This window comes from Canis lupus, chromosome 25 (genome assembly GCF_003254725.2).
Source record: "Canis lupus dingo isolate Sandy chromosome 25, ASM325472v2, whole genome shotgun sequence".
In the NCBI taxonomy this organism is placed as follows: Eukaryota; Metazoa; Chordata; class Mammalia; order Carnivora; family Canidae; genus Canis; species Canis lupus.
This window is the reverse complement of record NC_064267.1, coordinates 47,201,956-47,228,385: the sequence shown is the minus strand read 5'-3', so window position 1 is coordinate 47,228,385 and position 26,430 is coordinate 47,201,956. Positions and strand designations below refer to the sequence as shown.

The 26,430-nt window shown below is 50.0% G+C and overlaps 1 protein-coding gene across 1 annotated transcript in view; it reads left to right on the top strand.

Annotated features, from left to right (window-relative positions):
* ASB18 (ankyrin repeat and SOCS box containing 18) overlaps positions 1 to 17,879 on the top strand; it is a 61,323-nt gene extending 43,444 nt beyond the window's left edge. Inside the window, exons 6-7 of the mRNA XM_025463553.3 lie at positions 15,654 to 15,767; positions 16,486 to 17,879. Of these exons, the coding sequence (XP_025319338.1) occupies positions 15,654 to 15,767; positions 16,486 to 16,671 (300 nt within the window). The 3' untranslated portion in view covers positions 16,672 to 17,879. The remainder of the gene's footprint in view (positions 1 to 15,653; positions 15,768 to 16,485) is intronic.
* The last annotated feature ends 8,551 nt before the right edge of the window (positions 17,880 to 26,430 follow it).

Genomic DNA, 26,430 nt, shown 5'->3' with positions numbered 1-26,430 from the left:
AAAATGTTGTGGCAGCTTATCTTTCGGTGTAATTGGTAGGCAAAGTCCGCCCAGTGTTTGATCTGAAACGAAATGTTCAGTCGGACCACCTGCCTCGCTAATGAGATTAATGAAAGAGCTTGACGCGTTTGCAGATCCCCGTCGTTCAATCCAAACCACCACTCGTGGGAAATAGGCCGGACACCTGAGGTTCTCCTTCCATGGGTTTCAACCGGATGGAGTGGCCGGTTCAGGATCGGGGCGGCATTGGGACCTCAGCCCCACTCTGCAGGCTTGACTCTGAGCCGGCCTGCCACTTTGTCCACATGGCAGGTCTATCCTGAAATGACAAAGAGGAAGAGTAAAGCTTGCCGGTCAGAGAAAGTATTTCAAAGATGGGAAATGTTTCCAAATGTGGGTTGCAGTAAGAGTTGATCTTCCCAAAAAAGACTCCATGGAAGGGAAAGATTCCCTTAGGTGTCAAATTGGGGGTGCTCGATTTAAAAATTATCCCGGGACTCACTGATCATGTGCAGGAGACATACCTTGGCCTGGTAAGTTTTGAACAAATGGCTGAAAAGCTTCTGCTTTAGAAGGACAGCGCTCTGGATGGTCTGAAATAGTGAACTGCACCCATCTCTCTCAAATGCCAACATTGCCTCGGAGATGCATGCAGAGTAACGCTTGTGTCTATTAAAACATAGGTGAAAGGGGGAAAAAAAAACCACCCGCACGACTCCCCTGGGTGTGTCCTCACCTCACAAACACTGTGACAGGGTTTTTCTACCCCTCCTAGTATCTTTGAGTTCTCCGTGGCACTCCACTAAGGTAGGATTTCAATATGACAGGCTCTTGAAAGGGAAGAAACATCAGCACTTTTTTATATATCCTCTAACACTTACCTCTGTAGCCATCATTTACGTTGTAACGTGCCCCAATATTAGCGGTCTTAGTTCATCAACTGATAAAATGGAAATGGGACACACCTGCTACCCCTCCAGTTCATGCCATGTTTGCATTAAATCAAGATGCTCACTTCACCCCTCCTGGCATGAAACTGCATAGGGAAGGAACAAGAAACAAGCAAAACAAATGACTTTATGTGATGGACCAAAAGTGAAAAATAGGGGTGCCTGGGTCCCTCAGTCGTTTGAGCATCTGCCTTCGGCTCAGGTCATGATCTCAGGGTCCTGTGGTCGAGGCCCCTACCCCGTTGCATCAGGCTCCCTGCTCAGTGAGGAGCCTGCTTCTCCCTCTGCCTCTCTCCTCCACTGGTGCTCTCTATCTCTCAAATAAATAAATACTATCTTTATTTTTTTAAAAAGTGAGAAATATTTGGGGCCAGTTCTTTAAAAGAAAAAGTCAATATATTTCAGGTGTGACTGAAACAGTCATGTGTTAGGCTTGGAATCATGCAGTCTGTGTGATCTTCGTAGACTTCCAAGTCCTAGGTGCAGCCCCACGGACATCATCCCTGGAGATAGGACCTCTAATGTCTGAACTCGGTCCTCAGAGCTGTAAGAATTACCCTAGCTTGGCCTCAAGATGCAGGGCAAGGCTCAGTGCCTCCCCTCTGGGCCTCCAGGGGCTCTATCCTGGGATTTCCCCACACCTGTGAGCGAACAGGTGAATAGAGCATGGTCAGTGGGGGCTGCAGGCTGCAGGGAAGTTTGAATTTGGAGGTTGTTTGTTATAGCAGGGACCAAGAGGCTATGAGAAGTGCTTGGCTCCTGGAAGTGAAAATGAATCTCTCAGCTATTTAACACCATTGGGGAAGGAATTGGAGCTTCCTTGAAATATCTTAATATTTGGAGGTGTTCACACAAAAGCATTGCCACCATTGTCACACACATACACACACAGACACACACACACCTACACACACACGTAGCGTGGTGCCTGCACCTGCAATCCCTCAATCGGTGTTTGTTGAATGAATGAAGGGAATTTCAGCAACTCCAGGGCACAGGGGCCTGCCAGTTACATCTTGGGGAATGGGGATCCGACTTCTCTACGCTGAAGTCCCCCACACCTCCAGGGGGCATCCACGAAGGACTGCAGATGGGGCCCAAGGCCACCAGTGCTCAGGTCTGGAGCAGGTTTCAAAGGGGAAGGCGTTTACCATCAAGCACCCAGCATCCTGTAAACAAAGATCCAAGCAAGTGTCCCTGTTCTTGCAGCCCCAGGACAAACAGAGCAAACTCGGGAAATCAGGCAGCAGCGTGTCCCTCCCCCCACCGGGTCCCCGCAAGTGGTCCGCCGGGGAAGGGGTCTAATCGCCACTCCGGACATCAAAGGTACAGACCCGACTCTGCTCAGCAGACTCGGGGAGTGCGCAGCAAACACTGAAACGAGCCACAAAGATGCTCTGCAGGCAAGACTCAGCGCCGTGGCGGGGCGTACACAGAGGCACCAGGGAATGTCACAGAGCACGCCGTCCGTGGGCAGCAGCCGTGCTTTAAATAGATGTAAAGAGACACCCACGGAGCTCAGAATTACTGAGGCAAAGGTTTCACAGCGAGCTTATGACATAAATCACAGCTCCCCCATGCCCAGACAAAGGCACCGTCACCGCGGCAGGCGGACTCGAAGCATCCATCGGAGCCGTGCGCAGTGCTCTGCCCCGAAAATCAAAGTGGTGTCACAGCTTGGGAAGCAAGCATGTTGACAGTGCCAGGCCTTTCTGCCCGGCTGCCCGCTAGTTAACACCGGAGTCAGACGTCGGGGCGCAAGGGCAGGTGCAGGCGGCAGCCAGGTTTGGATTCTGGAAGTTGTCGGATGGGGCCTGGCCTGCGGGAGGGCAGGCAGGAGAGCAGAGAAACACACACCCGGGGACCCAGGCGTGTTGTGCAACTGTCACTAGTTGACTGTGAGTCGGATGCTTGGTCTGGAGTAACGGGCTTCGCTCACTCGCTTCTCGTGCCCCTGGCCTGGGCGGCCTAAACCCTTCAGACTCGGTGCAGGAGCACGCACTCGTTCAGCAAGCATTGCTAGGAACCCCTGTGCTCGCCATCGGAGTCAGGGTTGAACCTCGGCACGCCTCGGGGCTGCCTTTGCAGAGCTGCCAGGAGGACAGCCTTGCTTCAGACAACCACACACCCAATGTGAGGGAGCCATGGCCCCACAGCGACACAGCCCAGGCCCTCTGTAGCTTGAAAGTGCCGAATAGAGGGCCTGACCCAGCTGGGGCCGCGGGTGGGGTGAGAGGCTCCCCCCAAGCACTTAGTGAGCCCAGACTTTAAAGACTAAAGACTCAGCTGTGTGAAGGAAGGAGGAAGCACCATTCCAGGCAGGAGGAACAGCACAGGCAAATGTCCTGGGGCCGAAGGGGCACTGCCATGGGTGCCGTTGAAAGATGGCCCAGTAGCTAGGAGGAAGCAGCAAGAGGGAGCAAGAGGCAGGGGCCTCGAAGGTTAAGGGTTTTAGCCTTTGTCTTAAGCACAATGGGAACGTATTACATCATTTTAAGCAGGAGACTGTGACGTAACCAAATGAGTATCGCGGATGATTTTTCTGCTGAAGTGCAGAGAGCATGCCAGGGTGGGGGACCGGCGGCAAAGGCAGTCCGGGTGAGGCACGCACGTAGCTTCAACAAGGCGAGATGAAGGCGGGCGGCGAGAATGACAGATTCTAGAAACATCAGCAGAGCTCAGGTCTTGCCTCGCCTTCCGGGCATCGACTGCGCTGGAAGAATGGACCTCGAGTTTTTGTGTTTTCTTTTTACCTGATTGCAGAATTAGGCAAAGCGACCTCGCAGTGTCCCCCAATTTCACGAGCTTTTTCGTGGGCGAACCCCAAGGTTGCGGTAGTCAAAAGCCAGACCCCGTTTCCCATCTGGGCAGAGCTGCGGGTACCCCCCTCCCCAGCGGCAGGGGGAGGCGAGCTCTCGTAAACAGCTCACCTCTGTTTTTCTTGCTCTTGTTTTATTTCTCCATCTACATATAGAGCAATGTGCCTGTGCGATTTTTTTTCCCCTTAATTTTCTTTCTGCCGCCTCATTAGCTGAGGAGAGTGTGCGTGGACCCTAATGACACCAGGATGTCAGGGTAGTGGAGCAGCCGCTTCTCCGCAGACAGCAAGGAGGCAGCGGAGATTTTTAAACTGTGTTGGCATAAAAATAATGAAAGCAGCCAGCTGCCTGGCAAACATGAGGGGGCACAGTGCCGGGGGATCGGGGAGGGCCTGGGAGCCCCAGAGAGGTGGAACAGAGGAGAGACAGGAAATGAATTTCCAGAGACAGGCAATAAGACTTGGTCACAGTCTGTGACCCAGGGAGGAGGGGCCCGGGTGGGGGGCGCGTCTGCGGAGGGAGGGCAGCTCCTCCTGGGGGCGGGGGGGGGGGGCAGTGCGGGAGGAGCCTCCCCTTCGCATGCAGTCCCCAGGGACCATTTAACATTTTGCAGGGAGAATGGAGAGGGCCAACCGCAGGGTCACTGGCAGGGTGAAGGCGGTGGGGGGGGGGGGAGATCTGAAGAAGGGGGAATGGCTTAGACTAGGTCTGGAGGGGCTCCAGCGTGAACCCCTCCTCTTAATGATGTGGTTTCCTCCCAGGGCAGAAGGGAGACGATTGACACCAGAGACTGCCATGCTCCAGGAAATGGCATGATAGCGGTGGCTCATGTGAGCCAGAATTATCCACACGTCGAGACACACTGTGCGGTGGTGAAGGAGTAAGGTTGGGCGAGGCTCGGGCGGGAAGGCGCTTGCCTGCCTGGCCCTCCCTCTGCCCCCCGGTGTCTCTCCTTCTCTAAAGCCTGCTTATGTCCCACTCTGAACAGACAAAAAATTGGGACAAAAAAAAATTTTAGGTAGGTAGGGGGCCCAGAGATGATCATCCTTACGATGGCAATATGATTACCAGCTTCTAAAGGGCAGCTGTTCCTGTCTTCGTTCTCTAATATCTGCAAAGACAGGCAGGAGGAGGGAAGGGAAGACGGGCAGGGAGGGGGAGGAAAAGCAAATCCACAGCACCAACCAGATGACCTCACGTCTGAGCCAGGGGGCTCAGGCTCCTCGGCTGCACTGCCCTAAGTTCTCAGGCAATCAGCAGACATTACAAAAATGTTTTTAAAGTCGACCAGGCAGGAGAGGAGGTCTTTGGAGATGCAGTGCAGGCTAGGAGATGCAGCAAAGTGCAGAGGTGGAAATGGAGGAACCCGGGTTGCATAGCAACTGCTAACTCTGCTGGGAAGAGGGTAGGGGAAGAGGCCTCCCGGTGGGGCCACAGTCAGCAGGTGGATGTGGAAGCAGAACAGGGCTGGGCATCGTCCTCATGAGCTTTCCTCCACTCGGCCTCTCCACCGTCTCCCAGGTGGAATGGGAACGGCACCACCACCAGCTTCTCCTGCATATTGGCAGACCTCATGTCCGGATCTTGCCTTAATCCAAGATGAATAGGGAGGTAAATAAATGGATTCACGATGAGGGAAAGGGAGGCAGAAAAACGGAAAACAGGGACAGCATCCAGAGATGAGAAAGGAAGTCCATGCCTCTCATCGGAAGATCCAGAAGGAAATCTGAGAACCCATGTGCCGGGTGTGCCATCATCTACAGAGTGAAAGAAGACAGCCTCTGAGTCCCTCAAATAGAGCCCGTTATGGGGACAAGGCAGTAGGATGACGTGAAGAGGAAGACGGAGGAGACCAGGTTGTAGTAGGTGGTAGGTGGAGAGCACGTGAAGGGAAGGAAAAAGCAGAACTGATTCGTAGAAGGAACTGAGCTGGTGATGGAAGCAAGGGAGCTGTGCTGTTGGCACGCGTGCCCTCAGATCCACTCCCGGGTGTCCCCCAGCTCTGCTCTGCATGTGGACGGGGTGGGGGCCGCATAGCTGGACCTCTCAAGCTGAGCTCAGAGTCCCTACCGGCCAGCTTCTGGCCGGCTTCTGCTAAAGGAGACACCGTGGAAAGCTAGGTGTGGAGGGTACAAGAAGCCAGGGTGTTTCTCCTTCACTTTCTCTGCCTTGGTAGCTTTGCCAGCAGCTCCTGCATGTCCAACGCTCCAGCACCCAATGGCACCCTCATGGTCACAGCCCCCACTGGCAGCCCCTGACTTGGCTCCAGCCTCCGTATCTCATATAACAAGAACTGGGGGAGCAAGGATAGGCTTTGGGATTGGTTGTTTCTGTGTCCCCATGATGCCATCAAGGAACCAGATTTTTCCAACCTCAGTGAGTCAGCTTTGTCCTGAGAATGGCTCATCTCTTGGTCATAAGGTGGCTTCCAGCAACAACTGGGCCAGCCAGCTTCATATCCAGTTGCCTTTCTCTGGAAGCCCTGAAGAGGCCCTCCTGTGTTTCGCTGGCCCCAGCTGATGTAAACATGCACTTCCCCAAACCACTGATGGCAAGGGGAATGGAGTTGTCGTGACTGGATTAAAGGAATCCTTTGGAGTGTTGGAAAGTCAACCACAGTGTGTTCACTGCAAAGGAGGGCTAATGTTAAAAGCTCTTCCTAAGTGCAGGAGAAAAAAAACAAAACCAAGAAACTAGAAGAGAAAGTGGTGGTCATGAAGAGCAGAGGGTAGAAAGCTAGCCTACGGAAAAGTGATACTATTGAAGAAGAGCCTAGAGCCAATGGATCAGAAATGGTGATCAAAAACATAATAGAAGAAAACTTAGCTGCCCTAGAAGTCTTAACTCCTAGAAGTTGAATGGATATTCTCTGCAAATCAGTGATGGGAGACACATTCCTTCTTCTTTTTTTTCTTTTTTTTAAGATTTTATTTTTAAGTACTCTCTACTCCCAACATGGGACTTGAACTTACAACCCCAAGATCAAGAGTTTCACGCTCTATCAGCCAGGCATCCTGGGAGACACATTCCTATATACGTTCTAGCAAAAGTGTTCTGAAAAAACATGAAAAAAATCTTGCAAACTATCTGAAGAGAAAACAGATTATTCATAAAGTAATAAAACTCAGGCTGGACTCTGATTTCTCTGCTACTATATTATCATAAGACAAGGAAATACCATCTTTAGATCTTTAAAGAAAAAGTTTGGGTGCTAGCCAAGATGGTTTTCATTTTGATGGCAAAACTAAGACCTTTTTAGATATCAGGGGTTCATAAGACTTGCCTTCCATGGGACGCCTGGGTGGCTCAGCAGTTGAGCATCTTTAACTCAGGGCATGATCCCAGGATTGAGTCCCACGTCAGGCTTCCTGGATGGAGCCTGCTTCTCCCTCGGCCTGTGTCTCTGCCTCTCTCTCTCTCTCTCTCTCTCTCTCTCTCTGTGTGTGTGTGTCTCTCATGAATAAATAAATAAAATCATTTTTTAAAAAAAGACCTTCCTAATGCATCAAAAAATACTTCTATTTATTTGATTATTTAGTCAACAAATATTTATTGAGCACCAACTATGTGTCAGCAACATACTAGGTGTTTTGGATACATGAGTGGACAGTTCAGGGGGGGAAATATTTCTGCCTTCATAGCACTTACATTCTAATGGGAAGACAAGCTTTAAACAATGAGCATAATAAATGGGCCAATAAAGTGATAAAGACTAGAGAGAGAGAGAAAGTGGGGGTGAAGGGGGGCAGTTGCAGTTTTAAGCTCAGTAGCTAGGGTGGGTGGCTTTGGCTCAAGACTTGAGAGAGGTGAGGGCATTGGCATTGCAGGGGTCCAGGGGAGAAGGGACCAGCCGACCCAGTATGCAGCCTGAGGCCAGAGTTGGCCTGACCTGTGTGCAGAACAAGGGGACCAGTATGGCTGATGGTGGAGAGAGCTGGTGACAGTAGGAGATGAGACCAGAGGTGGAGGAGAGGCACAGATGGTGTGGGGCCTTGGAGGGCACCGTCACGACTTTGGCCATCAGAGGGTTTTGAGCAGAGTGGCAGGACCTGATTGACATTTGATGGGGACCCTCTGGCCTCTGTGCTGAGGAAATATGTCAGGAGGAGGAGTGCGGAAGTAGAGGGACGACTTAGGAGGCTGTTGCCAGGATCCACGTGAGGGGTGCTGGCGGCGAGCACAAGGGAAAGGCTCTGATTCTGGATGTTTTTTGGAGGTGGAGCCACCAGGATATCTTGGCAGATCGGATGTGCAATTGGAGAGAAAGACGAGTCAAAGATGACTCCAAGGCATTCAGCCTGAGGGGCTGGGAAGATGGATTTGCTGTCGGCTGAGCTGGGAAGGTTGTGGGTTGTGGGTAGAATAAGAACTTGGGGGTTGTTTTGATACCAAGTAAGCAGTTGGCTCTTCCAGCCCAGAACTTGAGGGAAGGATTTGACTGACCTGCAGATACATTTTGAGCACTGGTGGCATGTGGATGGTATTTATTGATTTTTAGTCAAGTATAATTAACACCCAGTGTTATATTGGCCTCAGGTGTACGATAGAGTAGATTTTACAATTCTGGACATTCCTCAGAGCCCATCACGATGAGTGTACCCTTAATCCCCTTCACCTACTTCACCCATTGCCCACCCTCCCCTCTGGTAACCACCAGTTTGTTCTCTAGAGCTAAAGGTCTGGGTTTTTGTTTGTCTCTTTTCTTGTTATGTGTTTTGTTTCTTAAATGCTACCTATAGTGAGGTAATATGGTATATTGACTTATTTCACTCAGCTTTATACACTCCAGCTCCATCCATGTTGTTGCAAATGGCAAGACTTCCATCTTTTGGGTTTTTTTAAAGATTTTATTTATTTATTTATTCATGAGAGACCCAAAGAGAGAGGTAGAGACACAGGCAGAGGGAGAAGCAGGCTCCATTCAGGGAGCCCGATGCGGACCTCGATCCCAGGGCCCCAGGATCACGCCCTGGGCTGGAGGCAGGTGCTCAACCACTAAGCCACCCAGGAACCGGACTTCCATCTTTTTTATGGCTGAGCAACATTCCATTGTGCACTTGTACCACATCTTCACCTACGGATGGTCCTTAAAGCCAGGAGACTGGATGGGACCACCAGGAAGTGAAAATACACAGAAAAAGAAGAGGAAGGAGAGCTGGTTAAGGGGTGTTCCAATGTCAAGAAGAGAGAGAGAGATGAGAAGACCACCGAGGAAACAAGAGGAGTCAGTGAAGGAGGTGGAATGAGAGCATGGCTTCCTGGACACGAAGTGAGGAACATGTCACAGAGATGTGGCCGACCCAGCCTGGCCGAGGCAGAGCACTGACCACCCGAGGTAGCAGCCATCAGTGCTCTTAGCCAGGGCGGGCTGCTGAAGGCCGGTGGGATGGAAGAGGTGAGGGGAAAGCCCATCCCAGGGATGGGAAACTCAAGCCTGCAAATGCCCTCAACTCCACTTCCTAACGGTCTCTCGGGATCTTCCTCCTCTCTCCATCCTGGTGGCCACCAGCTGAGTTTTGGCTACCACCCATCCATCCTAGGCTGTGGAAATGTCCCCTGGGCTGGCCTCCCAGCCTCCAATATTGCCCCGGAAATTGTTCTCAGCGCTGTAGCCATGGTGATGCTTTGGAAATTAAAATCTGATCCTGTCACTCCCCGAGGTGCAGTCCCCCAGGGCTCCCCTGTGTCCTCAAGGTCATGTCCGCCAACATTTTCAGCTCCTGCTCACCTCCAGGTTTGATCACTGTTTTCTCCACCTGGAACACTCTTGTCCTCAGAACCCTCCATACTTTTGTGACTCCTCCTCCTTAGCCAGGTCTTGGGTCCAATGTCATGTCCTGCAGAAATCTTCCCCTGACCAACTCACCACCCACAGGAAATCCATATCCGACTTAGGTACCATTTCTAGTACGTTGTGATTCCCCCACCATGACACTGTGGCACCTGTTTTCTATCGTCATTTTCTTTTATTTGGGACAGTAAAATTCTGTGAAGGCAGAGCTTGCCACTGTATCATGCAGATGTAACAATATCCCCAACTTCTGGTAAGAGTTTGGTAAATATCTGGGATGCATGGCTTCCTGGATGGGGGTGAGCAAACCACCCAGTGAAAGAGAAATAACTTTAGTAGTTAAAAGGCAGGTTGTAAAACTAAATACTACTACCAAAAATTATTTCTGAAGGAGATACATAACATAAAATACAATCTTGTAATAATGGTAATCTGGGACTAAAACTCTAGATGTTATTTTTTTAAGATTTTATTTATTTATTCATGATAGACACAGACAGAGAGAGAGAGAGGCAGAGACACAGGCAGAGGGAGAAGCAGGCTCCATGCCGGGAGCCCAACGCGGGACTCGACCCTGGGACTCCAGGATCACGCCCTGGCCAAAGGCAGGTGCTAAACTGCTGAGCCACCCAGGCATCCCAACTCTAGATGTTATTAAGGAAAGAGAAGAATTGGTTATGAGAGGAACAGGAGAGTAGAGACAATGCCATGTCTAGAACACAAAAGATACAGTGTTGATGTTTAGGAAATATAAGCCATTATTTTTTATTTTGAAGGTAACCACCTAATGGTGGTTTGGAAGGATACGTGCTTCCAAAATATAAAAATACAAACCTGTGAAATGGAAATCAGACAACAAAAGAAATGAGCATAAAAAACCATAAAGAATAAAATGAGGGGCACCTGGGTGGCTCAGTTTGTTGAGCATCTGCCTTCAGCGCAGATCGTAATCTCAGGGTCCTGGATTCGAGTCCCACGTCAGGCTCCCTGCAGGGAGCCTGCTTCTCCCTCTTCCTGTGTCTCTGCTTCTCTCTGTGTATCTCTCATGAATAAATAAATAAAATATTTTTTTAAAAAAATAGTTATATAATTGCAGAATAGTTAAGAAAGACAGAACACTGTGCCTCAAAACGTATGGCTATGACCATACCTATGTTCAAAGGAAAATCCACACCATTTTAAAAGTTGCTTGTATTATGACTCGGAGGGAAAAAATGTTACTAAACTAACTGAGCAGTCAATCCAAGGAGGCAGAAAGAAACAGGCAAAGGAATTAATAACAGTAAATGCAAAAATTAATGGATTAGAATATTTTAGGGGCGCCTGGGTGGTTCAGTCGGTTAAGCATCTGCCTTCAGTTCAGGTCATGATCTCAGGGTCCTGGGATAGAGCCCCTCATTGGGGTTCTGTCTCTCTCAAAATAAATAAGTAAAATATTTTTTTTAAAGATTTTATTTATTCATGAGATACACAGAGGGTGAGAGAGGCAGAGACACAGGCAGAGGGAGAAGCAGGCTCCATGCGGGGAGCCCGACATGGGACTCGATCCCGAGGCTGCAGGATCAGGCCCTGGGCGGAAGGCAGGCGCCAAACCGCTGAGCCACCCAGGGACCCCAGTAAAATCGTTTTTTAAAAAAGTTTAGAATATTTTAAGAGAGAACTGGTCAACAAAAGCCAACAGGGGATTCCTCGAAAAAAACAAATTAAAGAAATTCCAGCAAGACTAAACAAGGAAGAACATTAAAAATACAATTATAGTGAATTTCAAATGAAAAAGGATGCTTACTCCTCGATATAGTGAGGGTATCTCCCCATCCAGATTTACTCTCCATCTGCTTGGACACATTGAGAAGGTTCTGGGCCCTCTGCCTTCCTGGGTTTCACCAGTACAGTCTCCAGAAGACAGTGGGCAAAGGGGCATGAAGTCAGAGGGTGTCTCCACGTGGGCCCCTCACTGCCTCAGGCTGGTTGCATGTCCCCAACCCAAGGTCACTACTCCTGATAGCCCACCCAACTCTCCAATCTTCAGGCCCAGAGGTGGAAATACCTGTGCTTCCAGCTCCACTTTAGACCACTGTCCCTTGACATCGCCTGTACTCACACCTGGCTAAACAGCCCCTGTATCAAAAAAATAGAATAAAATAAAATAATAAAAATCAATAAAAATTTTTTAAAAATTATCCTGGAACAATCCTATATCAACGTGTCATCTGTTTCCTACTGGAACCCTGATGGATACATATGCAATGCTAAATTTGTTTAAAATGAAGATTGTTGCCATTTGCAACAACATGGATGGATCTAGAGACTGTAATGCCAAGTGAAATAAGTCAGAGAAAGACAAATGCTATATATATGATCTCACTCATATGTAAAGTCTAAGAAACAACAACAAATGAACAAAGAAGAAAGGAGACAAACCAAGAGACAAAACCCCTAACTATAGAAAACAAACTGGTGGTTACCAGCGGGCAGGTGGGGGGAAGGGTGAAAGAGTTGATGAGGATTAATAGAATAATTATCATGATGAGCGCTGAGTAATGTATAGAATTGTTCAATCACCATAGTGTACACCTGAAACTAATATAACACTGTATGTTAACTATACTGGAATTAGATTTTTTAAAAAATGAATAACATAGGGATCCCTGGGTGGCTCAGTGGTTTAGCGCCTGCCTTCGGCCCAGGGAGTGATCCTGGAGTCCCAGGATCCAGTCCCACATCCGGCTCCCTGCATGGAGCCTGCTTCTCCCTCTGCCTGTGTCTCTGCCTCTCTCTCTGTGTCTCTCATGAATAAATAAATAAAATCTTTTAAAAAAATGAATAACATAAAATTAAGATTGTTTTCGAGGGAAATATGGATTTAAAATTGATTCAAGAAGAATTCAAGGGACGCCTGGCTGGTTTAGTCAGTGAAGCATGTGACTCTCGATCTCAAGGTTGTGACTTCAAGCCCCACATTGGGCATAGAGATTACTTAAAAATAAAATCTTTTTTAAAAAAGGAAGAAATCAGGGTGCCTGCGTGGCTCATTCGGTTAAGCATCTGCCTTGGGCTCAGATCATGATCCCAAGGTCCTGGGATTGAGACCCACGTCAGGCTCCCTGCTCAGCAGGGAGTCTGCTTCTCTCTCTCCTTCTGCTGCTTCCCTGCTGTGCTCTTTCTCTCTCCCTCTCTCTCTCTCTCTCTCTCTCTCAAATAAATAAATAGAATCCTAAAAAAAGAAGAAGAAAAAATCGAAACAAAATAGACCAATAATCATGGAAGGAAGTGAAAATATCAAATTATTACATGCGGCTTCAGGCCAGGCTTAGACAATGTTAAATGCAAGATCTGTTGTGCCTTCTTAATTCCAATAAGTATGTACTTTTAAAATCTTCCAGGATATTAAAAAGATAGAAATTTTCTAAATTGACTAGTTGACATAAAGTGATACTAAAACCTAACAAAAGTAGCTTAAAAAATGAAATGACAAACCACATTTAGTTCTTAAATACAGAAATCTTAGCAAATTGAACCTACCATTTTATGCGGAATAGTAAAAGAGAGTCTGTGCCATGAAGACAAAAATGGGTCAATATAAGGAAATCCTGTATCAACTTGGTTAGAAAAAGGCAAAAATTACAATTAAATCCTTAAATTTGTAGTAATTTTTAAGATTAGAAATATACTTCCTTAATTTAGAACAGATTATCTATCTGAAACTAATATCCAAGGTTGTATTTATGGCAAAACATTAGAGATAATCTTATTAAAATTAGGAATAAGATGATGAAACCTGCTATCAATATTGTTATTTAACATTGAATTTTAGGGGCCCCAGGGCGGCTCATTCAGTTAAACATCCAACTCTTGGTTTTGGCTCAGGTCATAATCTCAGGGTCCTGAGATGAAGCCCCTGGTCGGGAGGGAATCTGCTTGAAGACTCTCTCCCTGTGCCCCCTCCTCACTCACATTCTCTCTCTCTCTCTCTCTCTCTCTCTCTCTCTCTCTCTCTCCCTAAAATAAATAAATCTGTAACATTGGACTTTATAGCTCTGGTCAATGTAATAAGACAAGAAAAATAAATGTGAAATATTTATACAGAGAGAAGAAAATGCTATCATTTGCAAAAATGACTATCTGACTGAAAAATAATATATCTACAAATCAATGCAAAAAAAAAATGAACATATTGTAGAAAAACTGAGCCAAGGATGTAATTTAGCAATTTACAAAGGAAGACAAATGGTCGACCAAAACAAGAGTAAATATGCCATATTGTGATTCGGGTAGGGGGAAAGAGGCACTCTCTTTTCTTTTTTTTTTTTTTTTTAAAGATTTTATTTATTTATTCATGAGAGACACAGGGAGAGAGAGAGTCCCCATGTGGGACTCGATCCCGGGACCCCGAGGTCACGACCTAAGCTGAAGGCAGACGCTCAACCACTGAGCCATCCAGGCGCCCCTTCACAATTGATTTTGAGGGGACAAAAATCAAGTTTCAAAATAATAGGCAAAACAGCCCACTTTTACCTATATATTAATTTTTGTCTAAATGCGAAAACGTGAGTACACACAAAATGCTAATAGTGCTTATCTCTAAGCAAAGAGATATTAATTTCCTGTTTTATTTTGATATCTTTTAAAGGGATTTCATATCTGAAGGAAGCTCAGCAGGTTGTGAATGGAGCAACCATACTTAGTGATTTAGATCATTCTTCTATTTCTGTTCAGAGAGCCCCAGTGAGCTCAGCTGATGGCCCTGCCTGTTAATTGTCCGCTTAGATATTTGGTGCCTGATCTTAAGAAAATTGCTTAATCTCAGTTTTCTCAATGAAGAAATACTAAGAATAATTTTAACAACACTTGGTAAATCTTAAACCTCAAAAACAGAAGACTATGAAGTTGCCCTGCCCCTCCCCAAAATCAGATCTGAATCCATCTTCCAAGTCCAACCACTAATTTATGAAAAGCAGAAGAGCATCGTGTTCCAAAACCCTACAGGGAATACAGTGAGCAAAATCCCAACACAGAGGAACTCTGTGGGACAAATAACCTCCTGTTATTTGTTGCCTCCTGGGACAAATAACCCAGTTTCTTCAACAAATAAGTAACATGACACAAAAAAGTGAGTGATCTGATCATATCAACCAATCTCAACCCTGCTGGCTTTCTTCGGGTTCTCATTCAAAGAACTTTTTTGTTTGTTTGTTTGTTTTTTATATATTGGCATTTAAGAGAAATCTGTGAATTTAAACACTGGCCATATATTAGATGATGCTAAGAAACTTGTTAATTCCTCAAGTCTTATAATGATGTGTTTCTCTTAAAGTGCCCCATGAGAGTCTCACTGAAATATTTATAGATTAAATGACAGGATACATTGCATTGGCTTTAAAATAATATGGGGGGTGGCGGTGAAGGGCTGTGGGATGGGGCAGGGCTGGCCATGGGCTGATGGTGGGTACTTGGAGGTCATCATACCATCCGGCCTACTTTTGTGCTCATTGACATTCACCATCCCAAGAAACTTATTTTTTTAAAAAGCAGATAGTGCTCTCATCTTCATGATGAAACTGACGAACCTGAACTTGTAAAATTTGCTAATACGACAACCGGAATCCTTGGCCAGTGGGGACTGGAAATAAGATAGAGAGGCCAAGCCAGGGGGAAATTTGACAACAAAGCAATTCTCCCTCAGTGTCCCGACATATTAGAAAGTTGACATGAGAAATGGTGAGCACCAACCTTGGACCAAACTGCCCCCCACACCTGGCCCCCAGCAGAACCTCCTTCCTTTGCTCTGGACAGCCATCCAGGGGCCAGGAGAGCCCCTCCTGGGCAAGGTGCCCAGGCAAGGTGCCCAGACTTGGGATGTGCAGCCGTCCCCACGCTAGGCCAGGCCCCTTCCCAGAGCGCCCACTTGTGCTTGTCTGGGAGCTAACTCCATGGCCCTGCTGTCCTCGTACGGTGAGGGCTGTTGTTCCCCATGTGGCATCGTGAGGTCCCACAGCCAGAAGGTGAGACCCCCACAAACCCCCATATCTGCGGGCCCTTTCCCCACCTGGACTCCAAACCCAGTAAGCTTGGTGTCCCACCGCTTCCACCCAGGTGCTGAAGACCTGTGCACTGGCCCCCACAGTTATCGAGACTCTCTTCAACTCCTACCCTCAGCTCCGTGTATCCGAGTCCTGGAGGGAAGTGATTCCTGAGGAAGTATTTCAGGTAAGGGAGCCGGCCCGTCCCTGCAGCCCCGCTGTGTTTCTGCTCGTGTGCGCAGTCCTCCCAGGGCGGCGGGAAGTGCAGAGCACCTGAGGAAGGGCACGGAGAGGGCGAGTGCAGGTGTGTGTGAGTATTGCTGCTTCGCTTCTGGAGGAATCACGCAGCCAAGAGCTGTTGTTGCGCTAGGGGTGCTGTTGGCTGCAAGGAGCAGAACCCCGACCCTCACTCGGCTGGAGGAACGTCAGAGCTTGAGTAACGCCCCCATCCCACTGGAGAAGGGTGGGTGCAGGGAGCACCTGAGCCCACAGGCTCTGCTCCTGTGTGTCCTCTGCCCACCCACCCCAGAGCCTAGATGTGGCCGAGGCAGCTGCAGGCACCTCACAGGGACCCAACAGAGTCTGCAGTCACTGTCGATTAAGAAACAGGGAGGGCCTTTTATCCCCCCAGAAGCCTCCAGAAGACTTCCCCTCAAGTGTCTCATTCACTTGAGTTGGGGCTTATTGCGCAACAGCAGATGCACTGGGCGGCGCGGGGAGCAGAGCGGGATGGGAGATAACCCATATGGGCTGTCTCCCCACCCAAGACGGGCTTCCCTCGGACCCCACGGGAAGTGCGCCTCCGAACACTATGCGCACCCTCTCTGTGGAGGGCGCTGCTTGCCTGGGGCCTTGGGGCCGTCGGCCCAGCACCTGAGTTTACACCCCATCTGCCTTCCTTCCAGATGCACCAGGCCTTCTACCAGTCCTTCTTTGCCTTGGCCCACACCCCGCGCTGTCTGCAGCATCTCTGCCGCTGTGCCATTCGGAAATTATTCGGCAAGAAGTGCTTTCACCTCGTGCCCCTGTTACCGTTGCCAGAGTCCCTGCAAAATTACCTCCTTTTGGAACCAGAGGGTGTTTTGCACTGAAAACCAGAGCGTTGGGACCAAGGCTCCGGATCTCACTGCTGCCCTCCGCGGAGGCTTGCGCGGAGGCAAGCCCGTGAGGACGAGGGGCAGACCCGGAGGGCACCTCCCACGGCCCCTGGTGGTTGCACAGACCCTGCTGAGCCTCCCGGGCACTTTGGGAGGGAAAGGGTAATACAAGGCCTTTCTGCCTCTCAGGGTTGCTTGCAAGGCTCCAGGCTGTGATACCCTAGTAGTTGTATCGGAAGGTACTCTTCGACAGAAGCTGAACTAAAAGGTACCCCTGTTTTCCCTGCATGGGCTACCAGCATCCATGCTGCCCCCCAGCCTGCAGACTCTCTGCCTCTCAGGAACACCCCACCCCTCCTGGAGCCTGGCCACCTAGAAAGGCTCTGTCCCCAGCACATGTGCATGTCCACACTGAGAGAGGACACCTGTTCCCGTAACAGGGACACGCCCCCCGCCAGGAGCCCCCTGGTGCTTCCCAGCACATTACAGTCCAGAACTCCCCAAAGGACATCCCGGGGATGGCGAGCCCAACGTTGTGATCCCTTGTGAGTCTTCTCTCTGACACCCTCACCAAACCCCAGCTGATTCGGCTGCGGCCAGCAGTCCAGGAAGCCAGACGCCGGGAAGAGACAGGTTGGTAGAGGTTGGCCATCAGCCCAGCCTGAGCATCACATACAAGAGCGATGTTCTGAGGTCAAGGACTGTATAGACCACGTCTTTCCTTTTCTGTATTCTGGTGCTTTGATACCTGGGACCTTGCTCACCCTGGAGGGACTGTCCCCACCCAGGGTAAGCCAATTCCTAGAGACAACAAACAACTCACCCTCAAACATGCTTTTCAAATGCAAACCAACCAATCCAGAGCTCACACCCCCAACCACCTCCTTCACTGGCTGTCGGAGTTGCACTACTAACCACCTCTCCTAACTACTAACCACCTGTTGTAACTGTCCTGGGGCCCGGTGCCAGACAGGTGGGGACAGCCCTGATACCCAGAGCCTGCTGAAGTTACTCAGACTAGCTGATCCTAAGCCCGACTATCCTGCCTGGTCGTTCCTTCCCTGGAAAACACAATAGTGGCTTCTGTCCCCATCCCCTCCCCCAACCTCCTAAGCAACCCTGGTGCTTCCCCATGTCCCCCCATGGTACCGTGTGCCCCTTCTCTTGGGAATGGTGAGTAATAAACTATCTTTTCAATGGCAGTTGTCTCTTGATCTGTTGGCCTTACCAGACCTCAAAGTTTCTATTAATATCCCTTATTTTTTTTAGAGAGAAAGCATGAGTGGGGGAGGGGCAGAGAGAATTTTAAGCAGATTCCACACTCAGTGCAGAGCCCAACAGGGGGGTCAGTCTCATGACCCTGAGATCATGACCTGAGCCAAAATCAAGAGTTGGGTGCTTAACTGACTAAGGCACCTAGGAACCCCTACCCCTAGAATAAGAACTCATGATGATCATTCTCTGAGGATGAGCAGTGAGTCCAGTTTTGCACTTTGAGCGAGCACCAGGTGCTGCTTAGACAAACCTAGCAGGGTGGGCCAGGGCGAGCTGTGCCTCCCATTGTCTCAGGCTGGAAGGTGTGCAGCCCGGTGACCCCTGCAGCACAGGTAGGATATTGCGTGCACCGTAAGGAAGCCTACAGAGGAGGTGGAAGGGCCCAGACAGGACCTACCCCCAGTGAGGGCAGACATCCTGGAGCAGGGAGGGAGCTGAGCCTTGATTTTAACACAGTGGGCCAAGAGGGTGATAGGACCACATCCCCTAGCACCTTCAGCTGACCCACCCTTTTTTTTTCTAAGATTTTATTTTTATTTGAGAGAAAGAGAGTGGGGAGCACAGAGGGAGAGAGAGAGAAAATCTCAAGCAGACGCCCTGCTGAGCGTGGAGCCCAATGTGGGGCTCGATCTCCTGACCCTGAGATCATGACCTGAGCTGAAACCAAGAGTCAGACGCTTAACCGACTGAGCCACCCAGGTGCCCCCTGCCCACCTCCTGCCCTTTAAGAGAAAACAACTCACCTGACCTAGAAAAGGCCTGTGTACACATGGCTTCGGGACCCTTCACACCCCCACCCAGGCCGATGGCAACATGCAGGAAAGTATAGGGCGTGATGAGGGGACAGAGATTCATCCTCCTGGAGGGGAGGGTCCCCATGCTTTGGCAACTGAAAAGAAGAAAGGACGGGACAGCATGGGGCAGATTGGGAGGGCCTTGGCTTCCAGACTAGGGATTCTGAACTCCACCAGAGGAGCCATAAGGATCCACCCAGCAGGTGAGTGATGTGGTCACAGCGGGACTCTGGGGAGATTGCTTTGTCCCGGAGAGGCATGCAGCACGCCGCAGGACAGGCGGGAGCCCACAGTGACCCTTGAGATGGGGCCGCCCCCAATCAAGAACAGTTACTTAACAGAAATCGGATGTGATCTGCTCAGCTGGAAGGTACAAGTATCTGCACCCCTCTTGTTGGGTCAGGATTCAGTGAGAGACCTGATGGGAGGCAGGGCTTCTCCAGCTTGAGAAGGATCTTGTTGAATTGCAGATTCGGACTCTGGAGGTCTGGGGTGGCGTCCCCACTGAGTGCAGAGATAGAAAAGCCCCAGGTCCAAAGCCAGCCCAACATAGGAACTCAATAAATAGTTCCTTCTGTTGTTATGATTGCACTATTTTGAGAAGAAAATGGCCTGATAAAGAGGTAAGAAGTGGAAAAGCAAAGTCATGTTATTGATAAGAACAAAGAAGAAGGGCAAGAGTACAGGGTAGGTGAGAGAGGGAGCCCTGTCCTCACTGCATTTTGCAAACGACAACCTGAGCAGACGTGCTGTCCTGACAGGACGGAGTCTTCGGCCACCCTCTCCGTCCCACCCACCGTGGAGAACAGTCGGGTTGTATTTGTGAAGTGCATTCACATTTATAGATGTTTTAGAGTCTGGGAAAAAGAACTCCTTTAAAACATACTGATTTTACTTTTTTTAATATTTTATTTATTTATTCATGAGAGACACAGAGAGAGAGAGGCCGAGACACAGGCAGAGGGAGAAGCAGGCTCCTTGCAGGGAGCCCGGTGCGGAACTCGATCCCAGGACCCAGGACCAACGCCCTGAGCCAAAGGCCATCAAGGCGCCCCCACATACTGACTTTATATTTCTAAAATTCTGATGAATGATGATCAATTATTAGATTTCCCCAAACACGTTTTTTCCCCAAATGGCACACGATTCTCACAGGGAAGCGCGGATGGCTCCCTATAGCTGTCCTGGAGGAATGGTTCCTTTTTCGTTATTTTCACCTCCAGGAATTTTCTCTGAGCGTGGAGATGTTACCGGAAGAGCTAATCCAGAAGGTTCCTCGGGTTTCATCACTCACGCACCGAGTCAGCCGCTTGCTCATCGCTTTGACCCCAGGGACTGAGCCCGCTCGGCTGGGGCTGCAAGACGGGCTCCTCCCCTCGGGCGCCCGGGGCCCAGCGGGAGCCCCACTGTCAGCGCGGCTGCGGGAGAGACTAGCTGGCCCACGCGGGGCGGGCCCTGCACAGGCCGGGGCCCTCGTGGCCGCCTTCCTCCGGCTTCCGCTCCGCGTCGAGGGAGAGATGCTCGTTTATCCCCAGGGCAGGCGGAAGCTCCGGCACCTCCCGGTCCACCCCCGTCCCCACTGTGTCCTCCACAGTCATGGAACCTTCCAGAACAAGCAGCCCCACCGCACCCCACCAGCCACAAGCACGTGCCGTGTGGCCGGTACCTCTAGTCCAGTGCTCCCGGTCACCCTGGACCCATGTGCGACAGGGACAAAGCAATGATATCAGTACTTTACTGCCTCCAGCTCATCCGGAACATGACATGGCAGCTTCACCAGAAAAGGTAGAAAATAAACTGGCACTAGAAATTCATGCCAGGTGGGGATCCCTGGGTGGCCCAGCGGTTTAGCACCTGCCTTCGGCCTAGGGCGTGACCCCTGAGTCCTGGGATCGAGTCCCACGTCGGGCTCCCTGCACGGAGCCTGCTTCTCCTCTGCCTGTGTCTCTGCCTCTCTCTGTGTGTCTCTCATGAATAAATAAATAAAATCTTAAAAAAAAGAAAAAGAAAGAAAGAAAGAAGAAAGAGAGAGAGAGAGAGAGAGAAAGAAAGAAAGAAAGAAAGAAAGAAAGAAAGAAAGAAAGAAAGAAAGAAAGAAAGAAAAGAAAGAAAGAAATTCGTGCAAGGGACGGCTGGGGAGCTCAGGGGTTGAGCGTCAGCCTTTGGCTCAGGATGGGATCCCGGGGTCCTGGCATCAAGTCCCACATCTGCTTCTCCCTCTGCCTGTGTCTCTGCCTCTCTTTCTCTGTGTGTCCCTTATGAACAAATAAATACAATCTTAAAAAAAAAACTTATTTTGATGACTGTATCTTGCATGTTCAACATGTATTAGGAAGTTCTCAAATCAAGGGGACTTACATAATTCTCCATAGATAAGAAAGAGAAATAGGGGGGAGGGGGAGGACAGGACCAAGAGGAGGGAGGCAGGGAAGGAAGGAAAGAAGTCAGCTAGGTGAAATATCCGAAAAGACATTCTACTTTTTTTTTTTTAAGTTTTTATTTTTAAGTAATCTCTACACCCAAAATGGGGCTCGAACGCACAACCCGGAGATCAAGAGTCGCATGCTCCACCGACTGAGCCAGCCAGGCTCCCCGAGACGTTCTACTTTAAAGCCAGAATTACCCTGGCTGACTTCTCTTCCAGTGAACCAAATGTACCTTGGTATTTTTTTTTATTATTATTAAAGGCTCTAAAAATGTTTTCCATTCTTAAGCAGTTCCTGTGGACATCATTACTTTTCTCTTTGGGCAGATTACATAAGCCCAATTCCACAAGCCCTAAATTGGTTTCTTTATAACCTCATATTTAGTTTTTAATGATGGAGTCACACGGTTCAAAAATCAGAAGGTAACAAAAGAGTAAACGCTGTTTCCACTAAAAAAAGATAACAGAGGAATAGTTTCCTTCCGCTTTTCCTGAGCGTCTTTGACGACACTACTTGTCATCCGGCCACTGAGAATTCAGAAAATACACAAGTGAGGTTCCCCACCAGCAGTGGTCCCGAGGACGTGGGCCTCCATGCATCCTGGCTGTGCCCCGCGCAGGGCAGACTGTCCTCAGGACGCCGCCCGCAGCCCCCAGGCAGTCAGAGCACGGACGGGGCACCCCGGGACGTGTTAGGTCTACAGTTCTGAACCCGGCATTGGGCCGGTCTTCTAGGGTCTTTGTGTCTGTTTAATTCTAAGTTACATGGTAATCCTCAAGGCAGCATGTTTTGAAGAAAATCGAAACCACTGACTATTAGGAAGCATTTGCTAAGCCCAGTAACTATCTATAATTGTCACATTTCCAATCTCCGAAATCACCCTTTAGACACACGTCGACGGGGCAGGCTGTTGAACTTCTGCAAAGAACACTTAACCCTCCACAAAAACGGTATAAAATACAGGCTTGGGGAATGAGCTGGTCTGCTCCAGCGACCGGTCCCGATGCGGGGGCAACCGAAGGGAAGCTTAATCACTGCAATTGCAGATATTATTAGCTTGCCAAGTGCTTTTCATCTCTTAAGGGCTGCCCGAGGACCAAGTGATAAACCAGGGATATTGCATCTTTTATTCCATTATTTCAAGAATACATTACTCCTTAGTCAAGTTTTCGACGCACACTCGGGCTTTTCCAGAAACGCCCAAGTTTCAACTGTGATCAATACTGCATCTCACTTGTTGGATTTAAGTATGCTTTGCAAACTCCGGGATTTTGTCTCGAAACTAAACAAAAACTAATTTCGGGACGCCCGAGTGGCTCAGCGGTTAAGTGCATCTGCCTTCGGCCCAGGGCGTGATCCCTGAGTCCTGGGATCGAGTCCCACGTCGGGCTCCCTGCATGGAGCCTGCTTCTCCCTCTGCCTATGTCTCTGCCTCTGTGTGTGTGTGTGTGTGTGTCTCATGAATGAATAAATAAATAAAATCTTAAAAAAAATACTAATTTCATTGAACTGCTGCAACAAGCCCGAGGTGACATTTCTAAAGCCCAGCAGAGGATTCCAAGTATTGAAACTCCTTTTCATAGAGTCCTGCAGGTGGCGCCATAAGCAAGCGCTCTTACCCTGGTCCACCAACCCTCTCTCCCCAGAATTAAAGAGAAGAAAACAAGATTTTAGTTCACATGAAAAAGGGGGAGGAGAATATAGGAAAGCTATAGAACTGTGACGTATCATATAGAACTGCGCTGCTATAATAAAAAATTCAGTAATTAAAATATTGATTATGGAATCGCCTACGTCCTTTGTATTAAATGTGCACATTTTATAGGCAATGTGTTTATAAATAAATATAATTTTAAGATGACTCTTTTATGACGCCATAATGACAGCCCAATCCTCATTTGTGTGTTAAACGTGTTCTTTAACAAAATTATACATTCGCCGTGGCAATGTGACTAGCCCAGCTTCCAGCCTCCATCTAATCTAACAGAATGGTATTTCTGCAGTCCTAACACTCTGTTTAATCACGCCAATAAAAAGAGTAGATTTCTTTGTAATGCAATTTGTAAGCAATAAACATGATTGAGAATGCAGTATTTGCTGTCGACTATGTTTAATGCAGGGTTTTAATTTGGTGTGTAATTATTCATTCGGTAGGTACTTTTTCCATTCACATGCCTTTGCCCCGCTCTAAAGAAAGTTGGTAAGTTTGCCGAACACTGGGGAAACGGGGTCTCCGCGTACTTTATGCAAACCAGAGTTGGCTGCAGACGTTATGGAAAAAAGAAAAAAAAATTTTTTTTTATCTGCTAAAGACAGGAGGTCACATTAGCTCGTAATACAGACACATAAAAATGTGATTATGGGTTCTAAACAGAACGCAGTAGGCTCCTAGTTAACACAATGAGATTTCTAGGAAGTGATGCATAAATTCTTCAAAAATGACACATTTCTCACGTTTCATTCCAATTAAATTACTGAGGCAGCTAACAGCGATGAGCACAAAGTATGGGGGTAAAATGAGGGTTTCTTCTTGTAACTGTATCGCTGTGAAAGTATATTTTTATGAGAAGCAGTTAATATTAAGCTATTATTTTTCAACTGTGCTGGAAGGGATGTCTCGAGCCTTCCTTGCCGAGCTCTCCCCCAGAAGAGTCTGCTCCTTTGTTTCTTGGGTGCGCTGATGGGAAGAGAGACCTGCTGGGGACCGCACCCCCCACCCCAGCTCCCCCACCTCTGCCCTGATCTCTCTTTCTATGGGGTCAGAGGGGCCAGCCAGGAAAGGGGGGCCCCGGGGGCCTGACCCCAGGCCCCAGATTGGGGACCAATCGCGGATCCCTGGGGACTCCAGGGTGCCCTGCGCCCCCACTGGCTCCCGCAGCGCGCAGGCCTGGGGTGCGAGCAGCAGGGCCGCACCCTCCCGCGCTCCACCAGCTCTTGAGGCTCAAGCCCCGCGCCCCGTGCAGACCTCGTGGGTCCCCCGCGCCCCGCGGCCGTGCAGGGGGGGCTCTCAAGGGCTGGCCTGGGGGCTGGGGCTCCAGCTCTTGGGGCAGGTGGGGCTCGGGGGCCGCTCCCTCCCCAAGGAGCCCCGAGGGGGGCCGGGCCGCCCCGGGGGCAGGGGGGGAGGGACGTCGGAAGACAAAAGGATGCGCAGCTTTAAATGCAAAAAGATGTTTTTTGAAAGCCTCGTCCTGGGGTTTGAAAGGCGCACGGAGGACAGCGGCAGAGCGATCCCAATCAGAAATGCGATTTGAAGTCCTAATGAACTTGATTGCGTGAACATTTATAATCCCCCATGGCCCTAAATGAAATCAGATATAATCAGAAGATACAGGGAAGGGAGTGTTTACAGCCGACGCCGGGCGGCTGCGGGACGGGGAGATGCGGCTCCGGTATTGATGTCGAAAATGATGGATAACGCGGGAATGGCAAATATACTATTTGTCTAATGGCTCGGCAATTAAATTCCCCTGTAAATGACCCATGCCTCATTTCATCCTAATCTATGGAATTTTGATTGAATTCGTCAGCTCTAATTGAAAAATACTGCACTTTAATGTCTGCATTGCAGTTTCAGGACGAGAGTGGTTTTAATGAGACAGTGCCCCCCTGACCCGGGAATATTTGAGACTTTTATTCGGAATTTAAAGCCAGAAGATTGCTCAACTGAGCGCCGCGATTTCCTCTCCTGTATCCACGTCCCTCTAGCTCCAGACGCGATTTAATAAACGCACTTGGGGATCAATGCGCGCCCCCCCGACCCTCGCGCCAAAGGGGAGGCCCTAACCTGGAACAGGACCCGGTGGGGGGGTGGCCCTGGGAGGGGGGGCGCTCGGAGGAGAGGCTGCCCCCCTGGGGGGGTGGCCAGGTGCTCCGCCCCCGCTGCTGCTCTGGTCCCCAGGGGCCCAGCTGCAGACTGAGGGCCCCCCCACCCCCTCCTTCCTGGGCCAAACCCAGGCGTCCCCCCTGGAGGAGGAGGAGGAGGAGGAGGAGGAGGCCCAGCTGCCTGCGACCTGGGCACCCCAAGAGGGGGCCGGCCCCCGACGCGCTTTCTATGCAAATGGAGAGGCGAAGCCATCCCTGAGAAATTAGCTACTTGCTGAAGCATATTTACTAGATTGAAATGAGTTAAAGAGAAACATTTTAAGTCGTTTAAACGAGATAATTGGGCCACATTAAAACCAGAGATGTTTGCTCCTCTCCAAAAAAAAAAAAAAGGCCGGGGGTTGGGGGGGCGGTTAAAGCGTGCACCCGCGCGCGCACACACACCGGAAACGGGGACCCGAGGCACCTGCTGGTTAGAGACCCGGAGCGCGCGGGACCCGAGCCCGCGACCCTCTGCCCCCGCTCCGAGGACCGATCCCGACCGCGGCCCGCAGGGGGCGCCCTCGAGCCAGGGTCCTGCACCGACCGCCGAGCCCACGAGAGGAAACCCGCGGTCACCCTCGGTCCTGGTCGCGCACCCGCGTCCGGCCCCCCAACCGCGTCCACCCCGGCGCCCCAGCCCCGTTCAAAACTCCGGCGGCGGGATCGCGACGGGAGCCCTGGGGACCTGGAGCTTGGGGGGAAGCAAAGTGCACGGGGTGCCTACCCTCTCCCCCAAAGAGTTGGGCATTTAGGGTTTGTTCAGCGCGAGAACAGAATTTAGAGCTTTTATTTAAAGTAAGGTGATCTAAAATGCACCGAGGCCATCCCGCCCTGGTGCTCAGCCCCGGGGGGGGGGGGTGAGAGCTCCCGGGATGGGGGGGGCGGGAGCTGCCTCTGCACCTGTCACCCACCGAGCGGACCCAGGGGTGATGCTTTGGGACCTCCCCCCTCCACCCTACCCGCTCCCCGAGGCGTTCAGTGTGTTAATACTACACTGCATCCTGTTCCCTCGGTTTGGTTTTAAATGCTCCAAAGTAGGGATCCCTGGGGGGCTTGAGCACCTGGAGATCCTGGAGACCCGGGATCGAGTCCCGCATCGGGCTTCTCCCTCTGCCTGTGTCTCTGCCTCTCTCTCTCTCTCTGTCACTCATAAATAAAATCCCAAAATAATAATAAATGCTCGAGAGTCGTGATCCCAGGCTGCCCTCAAACTGATGCTCTCCCTCTGCGCGCGCGCGCGTGCGCCCCTGGCCGCCCCACGTCCCTCCCGCGCCCTGCAACGCCCGGGGCTGGCGGCTGGGCGCGCAATCCAGCTACCCTACCAAGCAATCACTCTGGCCCAGGCCTCCTGCGGGATCTAATTCGCTCCCCGCGACAACCCGTGGCAGAAGCGC